Source organism: Balaenoptera acutorostrata, chromosome 4 (genome assembly GCF_949987535.1).
Source record: "Balaenoptera acutorostrata chromosome 4, mBalAcu1.1, whole genome shotgun sequence".
Lineage (NCBI taxonomy): Eukaryota > Metazoa > Chordata > Mammalia > Artiodactyla > Balaenopteridae > Balaenoptera > Balaenoptera acutorostrata.
Genome location: NC_080067.1, coordinates 146,792,980 through 146,811,892, shown reverse-complemented (window position 1 = coordinate 146,811,892; position 18,913 = coordinate 146,792,980). Strand labels below are relative to the sequence as shown.

Genomic DNA, 18,913 nt, shown 5'->3' with positions numbered 1-18,913 from the left:
CAGCAGCGTGAATGCCTAGCCAAGGAGTCCTCAGCACCGCGCCAGTCCTTCCGCTGTGGGTAACACTCATTCAGGTTCACAGTGAGTCTCAGAAACAGCCTTTAAAATTGCCTTCAACCAAAGTCCCAGAATCTGAAAATCTGCAGAGACTTAAGGTCCTTTATGTGTTTTCCTTTTAATTTTCTCAAGGAGGTTGCAAAACCCATTAAGAGTTGCTTTGCAATGAAAAATACTTAGGTTTTATTCAAGAGTTTATTCCTTTTCAGAGGCCTTATTTCACTTATATTTGCCCGGGAGGCAGCCTGAGGCAAAATGAAATAAAAGCGCCATGGTAAGATCTACAAGGCTGTGACACCACAGCAGGTGCTTTCATGGAGCTTGGTATTGCTTTTATACAGTGATGTACGTTAACGCTTATCCGGGGCACTCGTGGTGTCGTGCACCCTGAACTTGTTACCGCTGACAACACGGAAAGGGACTCTGCTGTTTAAGGCTCTGAGGCTGATACTGACAGCAATACCCCATCAGCCCAAGGAGGCCCCCTGCCCCTGGCTGTGAATAATTTTACTCTCTTTTTTTATACTTAGAATGATTCAAGTTCATTTTTCTGATGAAGATTTATCAATCTTTTAAATGTGTATTATGTTGTTGAAGGAAAGACAAAGCTGCAGTTAGGAGGAAGAGGCATTGCAAAAGCAGCAGCCTGCATTCTAACCCAATCTTCAGCAGTCTCATGAGCACCAGTAACCCAGCCAGAACAGTGGCCGAGGTGCGCCAAACCAGGCCATCAAGAAGTGCGTAGCACTGCAGAGGATCCAGGAGAACTGAAAACACAAAACATCTTACCCCGATAATTACGTATCTAGGTAGACATGTTAGTGAGACTCTCATATGTGTGCTGAGGAAAACTTGTCAAAGTTTGGGAAAACTTTTTTGGTAATAGTGGACTATTGACATCAATCTTAAAGTCCATCAATAATGGAATGAATGGATTCATTCCTTCATTTGACAGATATTTAATGAATAACTGCTATGTATGTGTCTTGCACTGTTCTGGGTGCTAGGGATACAGCAATGGAAAAAAAAAAAAAAAAAGAGAAAAACTCATACCTTGATGAAGCACCATTGCAGTGGTTAGCCTGAGATATATTTACACAATATGGCACTATATTTCCATTAAAAAGAATGGACTAGATTTCTCTATAGCAACATGGAGAGAGCTTAAGAACATATATGTTAGGTGGGAAAAGCAAGTTTTTCCATAATAAATAGTAAGCTATTTATGTAAATTTGAAAAAACAAAGACAATACAGAACCATATGGACGCATCTATGTGTGTGTGATAGAATAAAAACTGTAAACTGGGAATATATACACTTAATTCCTGGTAACAGTGGCTTTTTAGGAGAAAAAGGAGAGGGGACAAAGCAAAGAGAGGAATTTACCTTTCTCTGTAGAGTTCTTTCATTAAAATAAAAAATAACAGTGTTAACAATGATCAATTCTGTGTGTTGGGTACACAGATTAGTATTATATGTCTGTGTAAGTGGTTTATGCTTTTTCAATTAAATGAAAAACGGAAGGAGGAGGAGGGACAGAGGAAGGAGAAGAGGACCAGTGAGGACGAGATGGAAGAAAATAAATCATTATGAGGCCAGAACTTCCTCTAAAAGACTGGTCCCTGAGGAACCCGAGAGATCCCTAGTTGCAAGACTGAGTGGATCCCCCAGGATCTCCCTGCCTTGGGCTCCTGCTGTCTGGATGGCTTCCCCCGTCAGTCATCTGTCTTGCTGTCCAGTTTGGGCACCTCCTTTCACATCTTCCTGTTCTGTACTCAGCAGCAGCCCCGACTCAGCCACCACTGCTTGACCTCTGCTTCTCTGGGGTTTACCTGTTGCCTCACAATCTGAAACTCGTCTGCACTATCCTGGCGGCAACCCCTGACCTCCTGGGACCCCTGTTTTACCTTCAGGATTTCAAGGTGTCAAACACACAGCCTCTCCACCGAGGACCTCTCCTCTGCTCCCCAGCTGCCCCTTGGTTCCCAGCCTGGCCTTCTGTGAGCCCAGATCTCTCTGTACCAACATAAAGACATGGTGCAGCCAATGACTTGCCAGCTTCTTGTCCCCTGGTCATGCTGAGTGTTTTCGTCATTCCTTCCTAACCACCCATGTACCCCTTTCTTCAAGGAACAAGGTGTGACTCACCTCTTCTTGGAAGCATCACAAATACAGTGTCTCAAACGGTGGTCATTCATGAACCACCTTTGAGATTTCTGCCATCACTGAATACCACCCACACTATTATCTATTTTGGTCCTTTACATGGCTCATATTTTCTTAAAGCAATGTAATTATAAATTCTGGCCAGACGCAAGTGCCTTCCAAAGGCTGTAAGCCAGTGGCTTACTTTTCCTGTGTTATAAAGAAAAGAAAAAGGAGACTGACAAGTGTTGGAGAGATGTCAAGATAAATTATTGCCACAAAAAAGTACTGAGAATCCTAGTGGAGGAGAGCTGGATGCATGTAGCCGGTGGGCAGATAAATGGGACCCTCTGAGTCTTTCCCTTTGAAGGAATCAGAGGGATTGAGGAGACGTGTGCAGGGAACAAATTCTCTGGATGTGCTGTCATGGCATTTCTCTGGCGAATGTCATCAGCCTGCTTACCAATAGCAATTCCTGCCCCACCCTAATTGATTATAGATATATTATTTTTCAGTCTTTGTTGACCTCAACACTTATGTGTATCCAGCTGACACTATTTGATCCTGCTTTGTGTGGTTTGTACTTTTATGGTGTTTTTTTCCCCTGTAGTTAGAAATTAGCGTTTAGTGATGGAGTTACTTTCAACCCCATTACCAGCTCTGCACATCATGGGCAATTGCTATATGACTGTATTGAAACATTTTGTCGTGAAAGATACTGCTAGACAATGGATTTCATGATCAGCGAGATCTGGGGAAGACTTTTAGGAAACGGAGATGCTCTTACAGCAGAAAGCTCTGGGATACGGAAGCTGGCGTGAGAATTTCTACCCTGTCTCGTTGGGTCACGCCATTTAAAACCAAGAGGTTCTGAGATTGGGGTGACAAAAGGGGCTGGATATAATAACATGACTTCTACCATGGGGTGGTTTTCTCAGTACATACTTGCATACAGATCTGTGCTAATGACTCAGTAAACTCGTCGTAATTCCCTTAGACATCTTCATGTATCATCAGAAAACAGACATAATCCAAGACCTTCACATGATGTGTGTGGCTTGAAAAAGAAATCAGCTGCTTTGTCTGCCACTGTAGCTATAAATGCAGCCATGCCTGTGACCTCAGAGACTTGTCAGTCTGCTTGCTTGAAGGGAAGCCTTTAAGACTCTCAAGTATATAAGGACTGTTAGACTTGCTCGGACGTGGGAAGGCTGGTCAAAAATTAAACAGCCAGATCTTCAGGATGCTGAGCCGTGCTCTTCAAACATGTTTTACTCTGACTCGCCGTACGAAATACAGAGTAAAAAAATACATTTTATATTGAGACCCAGTATGCACGTACATATACATAAACAAGTACATGCACGTCTACATACACAAACACACACACAGTCCTGTATGGGCACATAGGAACTAACACAAAGCCTTCATAAAACACTGACCCCTACTGTTTGTGATGCACACTGAATCGTTCTATCTTCTCTATTTTATTTTTTTTTAAATAAAGTAACAGTCCATGAAACTGATTTCACAATCCATTAATAGGTCACTCCCCACCGTGTGAAAAACCATTACCCCACAATATTTAAGTGGCCGCGAAGTAGTGTCTATTTTTATTCTTAAGAGTTCCTGTGTTTCTACTTTGTTTCCTATGACCGCATGTCGTCTGTTTCAGGCAGACTAACTTTATGATTAATACTCACTGTGTTTCACCAATAAGCCCAGGGTCTTCAATTCCATTTGGGTCCCTAACATAATAAACAGAAAAAGCACACTCATTTGGGATTGCTGCACCGTGCTTTGCTCTTTCTTCACTTTCTTTTTTCTGTTCGAACATGTTACTTTTTAATGAGCACACAGCCTCGACTAGAATAGATGCTCAACATGAAATACGCAGTCCCTTCCAGCCTCAAAATCAGAGAGCTCTTGGGACAGGAAACAACGTTGATGCACCGCTTCTAAATATTAGTTAACCTGATACAACAAGCAGGCGGAATGATGTTCTTTTCCTTATCTTTCCTACATCTATAAGGGGCCACTTTTAATCCTAGAAGTCCAAACTGTGTCACCCAGGGGCACCAGTGCCACACCAAGGCTCCTCCTTCCCAGCCAAGGCTCTCTTCTCCAGCTCTTCAACTCCTCCCCAAAACACGGGAGTCACCTTTGATCCCGGCCCTTTTCTTCCTCCTACAGCATACAGGCCAGTTCTATGTCCTGTCAGCTCTATTTTCAAAATGCGTCTTATTTCAGTTCCCTGAACATGCCGTAGTTCTTCCCACCTCAGCACTTTTGCACGTTCTCTCTCTTTTTCGGCGCTCAGCCCTCCCCTTGCCATCTGTTGTGCCTCATCTGAAACGCACCCTGCACAGACCTCCCAGACCCCCTGTCTAAACAGCAATTCTCTATCTAGATTCAACCTTTTTTGTCTTAATTCTCTCAAGAGCGCTTTTCACATTATGTAATTGTTTTTGTCTATTTACTCATTTTGTCTATCTCCCCAACTAAAATACTTGCTCCTAGAGGTCAGGGGCCAAAACTGTTTTGTTCATCTTATAAATGAATAAGTACAACTCAAGTTTTTATAAGATCCTTTGGCTCTTTAAAAAAAAAAAAAAATCCTTACCTAATTTCTTCAAAAAAAAGTTCTGTTCTTTCCAAGGATTTATTCTTTTAAAGAAATAGGAATCTAACTAGAGGAAAGATTGATGACAGACTCGAATATCTGCTCAAGAGCGCCGATCTGATCATTAACAGCCTAAATGGGGTAATTAGGTATACAGTCGGATTGCAGCATGTAGGCTTAAATTAGAAGTGTGTAATTGAGCCTCATTTAACTGCAGGAGAATTTCACTGAGAGAATTTTATTTACATAAGAAAAATGTCTTAGTGAGATTACTTTGGGAGAACTTAGACATATATCTGTCAAATCACTCCTTACTTACCAAGTCCACCCCAGGGATGCTGGCTCACTCCTCACATCCCGTGGGTGGAGGGAACATCACTCTTTCCAGCCACGTGGGCTTCCAGGACGCTCAAGGTCCAAGTTGGGGCTTCCCAATTTTCTTTTCTTTTTTTTAACTTTCTATTTTATATTGGAGTATAGTTGATTAACAATGTTATGTTAGTTTCAGGTGTACAGCAAAGTGATTCAGTTATACATATACATGTATCTATTCTCTTTCAAATTCTTTTCCCAATTAAGTTGTTAAAGAATATTGAGCAGAGTTCCCTGTGCTATACAGTAGGTCCTTGTTGGTTATCTGTTTTAAATACAGCAGTGTGTACATGTCAATCCCAAACTCTCTGACTATCCCTCCCCCCAACCCTTCCCCCCTGGTAACCATAAATTCATTCTATAAGTCTGTGAGTCTGTTACTATTTTGTAAATAAGTTCACTTGTATCATTTCTTTAGATTCTGCATGTGAGTGATATCATGCAATATTTCTCTTTCTCTTGATACTTGATACTTTGATATCTTGATGTGTTGATACTTACATAAACATAGCAGGCCCTAATAGTATGATGCCTTAGCGTACAGAGCCTATTTGGGGGAAAAATTCAAAGTATGGATGTCATCAGGCATTTAATTCAGCACTTGCAGGGTGGGGTGGGGGGGAAGCAGGTAAGTAAGGCAAACACGGGGATCGCCTTGTCTTCGAAGATGTTGCCATCACCTGGGTGAGGCTAACACATACATGACCAATTAGACTAAATGCACTTAGGTGTGAAGTCGTGTGTCACACAGTAGTTCAGGAAGATCAGGAGATCCTCTATATAGTGGAGTAGACTTTGGGGTTAGGTGTCTGGAGTGGGAAGATTACAAAGACCAGGAAAAGTATGGAAAGCCTCCCCTCCTGCTTTTAAGCATGTGCCCATATGTGATCAGGCTGAAAACCAAACAAGACAGAAGACCATCTTTTGACACATTTACTCCCAACATAAATACTATCCTAGGTTTCTCTCCTTCCCCTCTGTCGTGCTGCTCACATGAGTTTGGTCTACACCCACTGCATCCTGTCTCTAAGCTCACCACCGACTGACACCTTCTTCAAAACAAATTTCAACTGCACAAGTAGGACACTAAGAGAGTCTTCTTTTAAGATATTCAAAGACATGATACTATGAAATAAAACATGTAAGTCCCCCCTTCTTCCCTTCTCCTAATCCAGTCATGACCTCAGAAGTGAAGCAACTACAGTTAACATTTTGGTGGATATCTTTTCATTTACATACACAAATTTACTACCCCCCAACACAAACACACACATTCATTGTCTTTTGTACATAACATTATATAATGTTCTGTAATTACTCTATGTTATTATGTCTTGGAGATCTTTCCATGGATTATACATAGATTTACCTTACTGTCTTTTAAATGGCTGCATAGTATGGCTGTACCCTCATGCATTAATCTATTTGCCCTTGATTGGCATTTAGGTTTGTTTTCCATTTTTCATTTTTTAAACAATGCTGCAGTGCACATTTTGGGTGTACACTGATGTGTGCACATGTATGAGTGTCCCCTAGGATAGAGTCTTTGAAGAGGACAAACTGGATCAGAATGTATGCGATCCTTACATTTTAAGGATGCCAGCAGATTGCCCACCAGAAAGCAAAAGGCCTCACCAATTGCACGCCTACCCGTGGGTGTTCATTTCCCCACACTCTTGTCAAGACTACATATTAGCAAATATTTTAATTTTTTCTAATTTCCTGGGTGAAACGTAATAGCACCTTGTTTGAATCTGCATTGATTTGGTAAAGTTCTACGTAAATTCTGATCCTGAATCAGTTAAAATATAATTTCATTTGTGGAAAAATTGATGTTTTTACAATTTCAAGTTGTCTAATCCTGGAATTTGATATACCTCCCCACATTTATCCAGGTCTCCCCTTATCCCCTTTGGTAGTGACTTGTAGTGTTCTTTGAATTCATTTTATATAGTACTAGCTGTTCGTAGCTAGAGATTTAATATTTTTGCTGATCTAGCAAGGTGGATATTTTACCATTATATTTTATTGAAGATTACAGCTATTCTAAAGTGCTTTTCTCTAGCAGGAACTTACATAGACATTCTTATTTAATATCACAATATTTCCAGGAAGATAATATTGCCCCATTGTACAGATAAGGAAACTGAGGCTCTGTTCGGCTACATTTGTATTCTCAGTTATCCCGATAGGAAGACACAGAACTGAGATGTTTGCATTATCCTTTCCGGAAGTGCTCTCCTACCCCTGGCCACCACTCCATGCCCTCCTGGGTCTCCGTCCTCCTCTCTTGCTGTCTTTTGCTGGCCTTCTTCCCTTACTTCCCTCCCCGGGGGCTCCTGGGCATCAGTTCCCATGAAGGGCTCCTCGACATGTGTAATTTGGTTCCCAAAGCTGTCTCCAAATCCACTGTATCATCCATGCCAAGTCACCCAGCATGTCCAGGACTAAACTCCTGTCTTCCCTGAGAAAGAGACAGCCTCACCCAACTTCTCTACTCCGTCACTGCTACCACAATCCCGTCAGTCCTCAGACTCAGTACTTGGTGTGATCCTCTCCCCAGCCAAGTTGTGTTGATCCTTTGTTTAAATACGTTTCTGTGCAAGTCACTTCTGTTCCCCTACAGCTGTTCCTGCACTCAGCCCAGGCCTTCCTGCTCATGCTCCGGCCGTGACCAGGTCAAGGAGTGCAGTGGGTGAGCGTGTGACCTCCCAGCCCCATCATCAGGGTATTGTGCTTGCTGGGATGCTTCTAGTTCTGTGAACACAGGCAGTCACTTCACCTTGGTCCTCACTTTTCTCATCTGTAAAAATGGGAATAATAACAGTACCTGCCTTCTTGGGTCATTGCAAGAACTAAATGGGTCAAAACATATAACATTTAGAGCAACGGTGGCTCACTGAACACAGAAGACCTACTGGCTCTGATTAGGATTAGGATTCATAGCCGGATGTCTCTGTGTCCACATTTCTCCTTTCTTTAAGGACAACCGTTCCACGGGGTTAGGGCCCACCCTACTCCAGGCTGACTCCATCTTAACTAATGACATCTGCAGTGACCCTGTTTCCAAATAAGGTCACATTCTGAGGTCCTGGGGGTTAGGACTCTACTGATGAATTTTGGAGGGAACACAATTCAACCCATAACAACTGGTTAGATGTCTTACCTTAAGGGCCTACTCCTTTCTCTTTCGTATATGAGGCTTTCAACATAATTTTGTTAAACCATAATTTTTTATCAGGCCACTCAATTGCTCGAGAAATATCTATAGTTCCGTCAAGCCTGCATCTAGTTATGGCCTGGCACCCACCCATCACATCACAGAAGAGACACAACTCAGAACCATTGGAATGAGTTGAATTCCATTCCAATCTACATCTGAATTAAGAGAAATAGCTAACTTTAAAATTATCATAGATTATATATGTACATATATATGTATTTTATATATATATATTTTTCTATTTCTACTTTTGTTTCAGTTAATGCTAATTTAACTTTCAAAATAAAGAAATATAAGATATTCATGCAGAGGGTCATCTCATTTCTAGCACTGTATACTTAGAACTTGGATTTTATACTTGTGTTTCTCTCAGAAACTGATATGAAAACTGCTCTGGAGAAAGCTCTGTTTCATTACACAGCATAGATGTCAATTGGAGGCAGCAGGCTCAGCTGATAAAAGTTTCATTGTGTTGTGCTACCATTTGGCATCTTATTAGAAGAACCATCTGTTCTTTTAATTACTATTAACTCAGCTGAGATTGCAATAGCAAAAAAACCCCTAAGATATATTTCTGACTAAATGAAAAATCAAATATGCTTTAAAATCTTCCTGAAAATAATATTGTCTGTATTGAAGATCTAACAGCCTAGCTGTACAGGAAAAAGCCAGAGAGCATTATGAAAGAATAATTAACATCCAAATCTGCAAATATGCTCATTTTCATATAAGAATACATTACAGTCATTCCTAGGGGGGGAAATATTCTTTCTATGTATTATACATAAGGAAGTTTCATGTTGAAATCTAAAAAGAGGAATTTTAGCTTTCTTTCTTTTTACCCAGACTTAATAAGAGACCTTTTGTATATAAATAACGATAGATGGGTTTCATCCACCCATCTCTTGAACAAATATTTTCAGGAAGCACAGCCAAACACTGCTCTGTGTTATGGAGATGAAAAGTGGGTCAAGACAATTCAAGTTCCTGCTGTTCTGGTTGGAGAATAGAAATGTTAAAGCAATCTCCAACACACCTGAGATGACTCCGCATAGACATAATACAGTCAAGTGCTCTGAGCATGAGTGACCGTGGATGTGGTTCATGTTGACGTTGCCGGAAAGTTGCTTTAGGAACTGAGGCCAGAATGAGGAGAAGGAGTCAGCCAGGTAGAGGTCTGGGCTCAGGGCCCTTCAGGTGGAGCAATTAGGAGAAGAGCAGTGTGGCTGGGGCAGAGTGGAAGAGGGAGAGAGTGCGTGAATGATAGGGCCAGACCTAGACCTAAACCGTTGAGCCACCTTAAGTAATTGGGTCTAGCTGGACTCCATCAAGACACGGAATGGTCTGCATGGAGGTTGGGTGGCACATGGGCTGAAGGGGAGCAGGAGTGGAGACAGTTTGTTAAAAGACTGGGATCCTTAGACCTTGGTGGTGCGCGGAGAGGGAAGTGGATCGTTCAGGATATATTTTAGAAATAGGAACAGAAGGACATTCTGTTGAGGGGTGAAGAATGATTAATTTGAAAAACTTCAGAATATGTATCTTACGTTCAGATACTGGCAAACATGCCAGGGGATATTATTATTCAAATAATATCATTAAGATGATAGAGGAGGTCTCTGAGTTTCCATGTACTCCAGATCTATCTATCTATCTACCTATCTATTATCTATCTATCTACCTACCTATCATCTATCATTTATCTATCTACTCTTTATCTATCTGTCTACCTACCTATCATCTATCTATCTATCTACGTACCTATCATCTATCTATCTCTCTATCTCTCTATCTACCTAATTTCTATCTAATCCCTTTCTACTGCAGAAAGGTTTTCTGAAGACAGTGTCTGCATAGCCTCCTACCCCAACAGCCCCACAGAAAGGGCATATAAAGGCCCTCTCTGGGCCTTGTTTATATCTTTCTACCCCTGTTAGTGCTCTGTTGTGTGACACTGGCCCAGAGAGGGTCGGGAAATATTTTGCCTGCGGTGACACAGCTCCAAGTGGCAGAATTCTGATGTGAAGCTCACCATTGTCATTTCCACTTTGGTGCTTTTTCTAACACATGAGGTTGCTTCACATCAGGAAGCACATCCATGAAGAGTTAGAAGTGAGCCCCACTATGTAAGTGGACATGGGCTCAGGCAGGCCCGATCGCCTTGGGCAGCACTAGGTACACCTGTTGACCGGCTTCTCTTAGCAGGTCAGCTGAGTAACACACATGCCATTGACTTCCAGAACTACCATTTTAATGCGTGGCTCTCTGTTAGAGGGCCTCTATGCATTAACCTCGTCTCCAGCAGTAGAACGAAGAGGACGTGACTCATCATCTCTTCTTCACAGATGAACAATCCAAAGGTTAAAGAGGTTGCATGTCTCATCGGAGGTCACACATAGTGACATTGACAGGTCTGGAATTCATATCCATTGGATTCCCAAACTCAGATTTTTTTTTCTTCCACAATGAGGAATCTCTCCAGGTGGGTGAGCTTGTTACACTTGGTACCAGGGAAAGAGCTTTTTTTTTTTTTCTTTCTTTTTTTTTTTAAATGTTGAGTTTCTTTAGGAGTTTTTGTTTAAATTCCTCTACTTTTTTTTTTTTTAATTAATTTATTATTTATGGGTGTGTTGGGTCTTCATTTCTGTGCGAGGGCTTTCTCTAGTTGCGGCAAGCGGGGGCCACTCTTCATCGCAGTGCGCGGGCCTCTCATTATCGCGGCCTCTCTTGTTGCGGAGCACAGGCTCCAGACGCGCAGGCTCAGTAGTTGTGGCTCACGGGCCCAGCCGCTCCGCGGCATGTGGGATCTTCCCAGACCAGGGCTTGAACCCGTGTCCCCCGCATTGGCAGGCAGATTCTCAACCACTGCGCCACCAGGGAAGCCCCAGGGAAAGAGCTTTTAACTCGATACTTTATAAGAACAGGAAAAAAAATAGCAGAGTAGATTGAGCAAGCAGGTTAATAAAGGGAACATGTACAGCTAATTATTTGTATCAGAGTAATACCCAAGGATGAGTACAGGTTTGGTGATAAATACCAGTTTTTCCTCCCTGGGTAATGGTGTTTCCCTTCATCCGGATGAAGATAAGCCTCTTCCCAGATTATAATCCAGCCTCTTCCCTCCCATCCTGTTTTCTTACCTGATGCCATGTCTCCAACCCTGAGACTCAAATCTGTTTAGATTGTAAGCTCCCTGAAGACGAAGGCTGTGTCTCATTCCTTTTTGGGTTCCCGGAGCCCAGGACAGTGCTGGCCCAGTGAATTGATGTACCTCTCAGCTCTGGTTTCCTGTTCACCCAGAACACAGGGCACCTCCTAGAATCAGCTCCCACACGCTCCCTTCAGGAGGACACGCATGCCTGCTGTCTGCAGTTGACTACTCATAGTTTGGCAAAATGGATTTCTAGAACTGTTGCTATTTCTCTGCCTCTGACGCTGGTCAGGAACCCAAAAGGCATTGTGCCTGAGCCTCAGGACCTGCCATGCTCTATGTGTTCACTGCTCAGCACCATGACAGGAGGAATGTGGCTGTAGGACGTCCACCCTGAGTGTTCCTACAACATTCCGAATCATGCGGATGCCCCATTTTCTTTGGTAGTTTTATGTTTCTAGATAGAAATATTCCACTAGTCCGTGTGTTGAGCTTAGCCAGGCTGGCTGAACTGGTACCAGGCTGTGGGTTTACTTCAGTGGCATTAACATACCAGCTCATGTTGACGAACATTGGAGAACCACGCCAGCAGTCACTTGATACCCATTTTCTCTTAGTTTATGCAAACTTCTAACAGCTTTGGTATGTCTAGTTTCTACCTCTCAGCATACCGAAGGCATCACATTGGGTGTGTGTCCACAGGGATACTGACAGCAGAGAGAAGTAACAGCTAATAGCCTGGTAGTAACGGAGGGAACAGATAAACTATTAAAGACAGAACCAGGGGCTTGAATTCCTGGACCATTTAGTGCATGTTGAGAAGCCAAGATAGCTTCTGAGACATCCCTCTAATAAGTGAGCAGCATGGCTCAGTAATCAGTGCCCACAATGATGACCCTGAATCCAGAAATCACTCACTATTGTTAATTGACTGATTTGCAATGTGTTTAACATGACAAAAAGTATCCACTGTATTTTATTAATGTTTCCACCTAAAGTGCTGATAGTTTTCCAAGGGAAGTAAAGTTACCTATAGAATTTTGACTTTGCACAGTTGTATATTACCAGACAGTTTTTTTTTTTAATTTTTTAATTAATTAATTAATTAAATTTTTTTTTTTTTATTTTTGGCTGTGTTGGGTCTTTGTTTCTGTGCGAGGGCTTTCTCCAGTTGCGGCGAGTGGGGGCCACTCTTCATCGCGGTGCGCAGGCCTCTCACTGTCGCGGCCTCTCTTGTTGCGGAGCAGAGGCTCCAGACGCTCAGGCTCAGTAGTTGTGGCTCACGGGCCCAGTTGCTCCGCGGCATGTGGGATCTTCCCAGACCAGGGCTCGAACCCATGTCCCCTGCATTGGCAGGCAGATTCTCAACCACTGCGCCACCAGGGAAGCCCTACCAGACAGTTCTGAGTAGTAAAGGGTGAATGTATATATGTCTGTGTGTGTGCATGTGCATATGTGTGTGTGTGTGAGAGAGAAAGAGACAGTTTGTGTGTGTGTGCAGTTTATTGCTATTAATATTTTGTATTTTAATATTTGCCTATTTTAACAGAAGCACGTTCTTCAATTTCATTTAAGGCTGTGAACAAACCCATTTATTCCATATGATACAAAACCCTCTGGTGATGTAAGACAGGAAGCAGGGTGCAGTGGCAAGCAAGGGGGTGGATGAGAAGATTCCTTGTCACCGTGAAGCCTGGCGTTCTAGCGACTGTGCTGTCCGTCACTGTCCTGAGGGTTCCACGTGTCTCGGGAGTTCAGACTGAACCTTGGGTCTTCGCAGCCCTGTCTTAATCAAAGGCTTCTATTCTTCATCCTTATTTTAAATTTTAAAATACTGATCAGTTTGGGGATGTGTTTTAACGAGAAATAAAGGGTTAGACAGAGATGGTTCAAATTAGCCCAGGAATTCAGTCACCTCCTTCTCTTTCAGAAAATGTTTCAGACAGGGTTCCTGTTTTTCTGAAACAACATGTCTTAAGAGAGTCTTATTTAGCATGCTAAGTGGGTAAAAAGAAGCCAGATATTCCAGGAGCAAAGTGAGTGATCAAATTAAATGTGCCTGGAGACCAGAGCCCTCTCAGGCATCAGCGGAGTAATGAGTGCAGGCTGCTACCGCAGCCCTGAGCATCTCTCGGCGCTCTGAGAGCCGTGCACACGATGCTTTTCCTTACATTTAGCCTCTGCTGATGGCCTGTCAATTCCAATGAGAAGACTCTGTGTTAGTGAGGTGACAGGAGTTAATACAGTATCTTTTTCACCCCTCTTTTCTGTCTGTCACTCTGTACTTTAAAGGAACTGGTTATGAAAGCATTATGTAAGTATGCAAAATATATTGAAAGAAAAAAACGTTTCAATTATATGCATTATATACTGGTAAGAAATGCTTGGCATGTGATGAAATATGACAAGTGGTATTTTTAGTTGCTTTTTTTAGGGGGAAGATAAAGCAAAAATATCTAGAACATACAACATTTGCTTTTTCAGCTATTCTAATATTTAGCATATGTATAGCGTATTTTAAAATAAGTAACTAATGCAGTTGTTTAAAAAGTAAATTTTTTACTTAAAGATATTTTATCCTCCTTTAGTAGTTAGTTGGTGTTCTTTTGGAAAGCTTATGCTAGATCAGTATTTGTTTTATGATTTTTTCTTATTCATGTCCATGGAATTGCTTTCATATTGCATAAGAAGTAATAAGCCATTTTTATTTTTTAAATTTTATTAAAGATTTTTTTAAAAATTATTTTTATTTATTTAAAAATAAAATGTGTTGCGTCTTCGTTGCTGTGTGCAGGCTTTCTCTAGTTGTGGTGAGCGGGGGCTACTCTTCCTTGCAATGCACGGGCTTCTCACTGTGGTGGCTTCTCTTGTTGTGGAGCATGGGCTCTAGGCACATGGGCTTCAGTAGTTGCAGCACACGGGCTCAGTAGTTGTGGCTCATGGGCTTAGTTTCTCCGTGGCATGTGGGATCTTCCTGGGCCAGGGCTCGAACCCGTGTCCCCTGCATTGGCAGGTGGATTCTTAATCACTGTGCCACCAAGGAAGCCCATATTTTATTAAAAAAATTTTAACGTCTTTATTGGAGTATAGCTGCTTTACAATGTTGTATTAGTTTCTGCTCTATAACAAAGTGAATCAGCTGTATGTATACATATATCCCCATGGCCCCTCCCTCTTGCGTCTCCTTCCCACCCTCCATATCCCACCCCTATGAATAAAATATAAGAAATAACCAAGAAATAACCAAGGGTTGGCTCAACTTCAATATTTGAGACCTAAAATTAATGAAGTCAAGACTCCTGGCAAATTCTGATTAAAATAAACCCAAGGCAGTTTCAAATGAACCTAAGGAAAACAGTTTAAAAGAAGGTGAATTTTTGGCATTTTAGTCTTTTCCCAAAGAGACAAAACCACATTATCTTTTAAGTAGAATTGCATCAGACGCAGAAATATTCCATAGGAAAGACTCTAACAGTGGTAGAAAGCGTCTTGAGTCACTACCATGTAGGTGCAACAACTCACCTTGAGATTTACTCCTTAGCTTTTATTTGGTGTATCATCAAATTATAATTGAACAGTGAAAAATTATCTTTAGATATTTACATTTTCAAAGGAAAAATCATCTTTATTCTTCTTCAAGCAGCACTGATGCTTGATCTCTTAATGTTGACCATTTCTGTACAAATAGAGTTGTATAGGCGAAAATCACAGGTCATGGAGAACACATTTTGTCCTGTGCTGGTATGAAGGAGGAACAGCTGGGTATGGCTTTCTTCTCCCTGAGGTGAAGATGTTATTGTCAATAATTTGAGTAGTAATTAGGAAATAGCAGTGTTCTCTAAAACACTGAATATAGGAGGAACTGATCTTTGTCTTAGAATATAGAAGTAAGTGTTGGTTATTATTGAGGAAATAAGACAGTCTTTCCTGGGAAGATTGTGGAATGTATTATTGCTCTATAGTCTAACACTTTTGTGTGTTTATTGAAATATTTGAAACTGAGGCAAAAGTTTATATTTACATGAGGTAGAAATTTACAAAAGAAAGTTATAATACTCCTTTAATTTGTCACATTCTAGAGAAAAGTGATGATCAAAGAAAATATGCTAAATTAGCTACATACTAATTATATGCCTACTTTGTTGCTGTTAAATAAATACATGACCTAAAAAATTAATTCACGAGAGTAGGCTTTACAAGTATATATTTATTGGGTAGCATACTTACTAAAAACTCTTAATTTAGGATAGTTGAAGAATTAATATATCTCAGGCCCTTAAAGTAACACACACATACAAACACACACCTTTTATTTTCCTTCACATGAGTTTCCTTCAGGTGAAGAAAAACTATTCAATGACTTGTTTATATAACTGGGTTGCTTCTGTTCTCTTTTAATGGGGTAATCATTTTCTTTGATTTCAGGATCTAGATTTCTCATCACATCCACGGGAGCCTTGTATATTAAAGATGTACAGAATGAAGATGGATTGTATAACTACCGCTGTATCACACGGCACAGATACACCGGGGAGACAAGGCAGAGTAACAGCGCTAGACTTTTTGTATCAGGTAAAAATGAACACTGTGTTTTCTATCTATCTCTGTCTTCCTTTGTTAGTGCTCTGGGATGACTCAACCAAAATTGTGGTATTCATGAACGAAATGAAGCCTTCATTTTTTTTTCTCCAAAATATTTTAGCAATTTAAGGTTTTTTTTTTTTTAAATAAATTTATTTATTTATTTTTGGCTGTGTTGGGTCTTCGTTTCTGTGCAAGGGCTTTCTCTAGTTGCGGCGAGTGGGGCCACTCTTCATCGCGGTGCGCGGGCCTCTCACTGTCACGACCTCTCTTGTTGCGGAGCACAGGCTCCAGACGCGCAGGCTCAGTAGTTGTGGCTCACGGGCCTAGTTGCTCCGCGGCATGTGGGATCTTCCCAGACCAGGGCTCGAACCCGTGTCCCCTGCATTGAGCAGGCAGATTCTCAACCACTGCGCCACCAGGGAAGCCCAGCAATTTAAGGTTTTTTAAACCAATACCAATACAGTCCAATGCAAATATGGATATTTCAAGTGAAATAATTTCACCTTTTATAAAGCTCCCAATTCCTTTGACCCAGTATGATTTCTGTTTTTCTGACAATGCCTTCTTGCCCTGTAATTTGTATGTTATGTCATTGGCAATACCAACCAGCACCATGATGCCTCCTGCCCTGCATAGATCTGAGGGAGCAGGGCAGGGTCCTATAGAACAGGGATCCCCAGCCCCTGTTAGGAACCAGGCCGCACAGCAGGAGGTGAGCGGCAGGCGAGTGAGCGAAGCTTCATCTGTATTTACAGCCGCTCCCCATTGCTCATGTTACCGCCTGAGCTCCGCCTCCTGTCTGCATTATTGGTGAGTTGTATAATTATTTCATTATATATTATAATGTAATAATCATAGAAATAAAGTGCACCATAAATGTAATGCGCTTGAATCATCCCTAAACCATCCCCCCCCCACCCGCCGATCCGTGGAAAAATTGTCTTCCGTGAAACTGGTCCCTGGTGCCAACTTGTCCCCTGTATCATGTCTAACAATAGTGGGGAAATTATCCACGTCTAAAGTTAAAGAAATAATCACACTCTCTTAACTCCTTCCAGGATTATTCTTGAATGAAGAAAACCCCAAAGCAAGTTTATTCCACTCTGATAAATATGTCCGTTTTGTGCCTTTTTTTAATGGGATTTATACTTTGAGAAAATATTGACCTTTTGCAGAATCTTTACAGTTGGCTTGCTCTTGGCCCGTCTGTCAAACAAATCAGCAATCCATTCACACGGGGACGCATTAGCACTTCATGCAGCAGTTTAGAAGCGTGAAATGACCATCTTGGTATTAGAAATCAAGTGCAAAATATCTGACCTTCGCCCTTGTAGCTTTAGAATGTAAAATCGATCCATACAGTGAATATCTATTTTATTTGTCATGATGTTTTGTGCGGGAGACATGACGGGAAGTTTTTAAACGTTGGGGTAATTAAAACAATGTCACCTGAACACCCACTTACTGCCCTTGATAATGTTCTATCTGGATTCCTTTTCCACATTCACATCCTTAAAATAGCCAAAGCCCACCTGTCTTTTCAGGTGTAGAACAAACATAAGTCATAATTAATTGATTTTTCCTCTGAACTTGAAAATACTTTTTTTTTAACCTGTTCTTTTTCATGTCAATTGATACTTTATCCCTTGTATTATAGATATATCTTGTTGCCTCTTTTAAGGGCAAGAATAATCATTACAGTAAAAATATGCTCACTTTTTTCAAAAATGTAGAGAAAATGAATTAGAAAATGGATGGCATCTGTCATCTATTCCATGGTAGCTTTAATGACAGCACGATGGTCTACATGTTCAGAATATCTTAGGAAAGGTCTTGTTTGCATTGAAGAGGAACTTCTTTATGACAATATTGAGATAAGAAAGGAGCAGTCTCTGGGGGTGGCACGTATCTGGGTATGAGATGGAGCTTGGCAAAAGACGCAAATAAACATTTCTCCATTGAAAGAACGTGAATTAAGTGATGATAATCTGGCAGCCCATTTTTCTCTAAAGAGAAACCTAAAAAGAGAGAAAGCCTGAAAAGGTAACCTTGTTTATCTCTACTCTAAATCAGTAAGTAGTGATTTTCAAATTTAACTCTCAGAGTGGGAAAGGCAAATTTGCTTTTCTTAATCCCAAGGTTATTTATTTATTTATTTTTAATTTTTTTTTTTTTCCCAAAAATAGGCAGCAGGACTCATTAGCACTGGTTCACCATGGAAGTGATGAGCGTCCACGAGGTCACCTCGTGAGCATTTGTGCAGCTAAGTGAGGAGCATCAGAGCAGAATCTAGTGAAGGAATGCCGTACACTCAGATGCCAGCAGAAGAGAGGGAATAGGACTGAACGTTTGGGGTTAAAGGTGGTATTTGCAAGAAGGGAGAAGTCAGCAGAGTCATACATAATCAAAAGGCTCATAAGAGAGTCTGCTGCATGTGGTGAATTGCACTTATGACTTTTTGGTCACAGACATTTTAGTAAAGTAGTTGAGGAAGGAGATTGTCAGTGCTAGAAGACGAGAACATAGACACTGAGTGTGGATTATTGTTCTAGAGTTCTAAGCTTTGAAGGCAAAGAGAAATTAATTTTATTTTAAATTAGATTTAAATTCATTTAAAAATGTACACATGGGGTTTGGATCATGGCGGAGGGCATGTTAGTAACAAGGTTTTTAATGACTCCAAACTCCTCCTGAAGCCGAAACAGATGCAATAGGATGACAAAAGAAAAAGCACGTGGATGACATCAACAAAACTA

At 41.2% G+C, this 18,913-nt stretch overlaps 1 protein-coding gene across 1 annotated transcript in view; it reads left to right on the top strand.

Moving 5' to 3' along the window:
• DSCAM (DS cell adhesion molecule) overlaps positions 1-18,913 on the top strand; it is a 742,440-nt gene that overhangs the window by 398,872 nt on the left and 324,655 nt on the right. Inside the window, 1 exon segment of the mRNA XM_057544948.1 lies at positions 15,999-16,145. Coding sequence (XP_057400931.1) covers positions 15,999-16,145 — 147 coding nt within the window.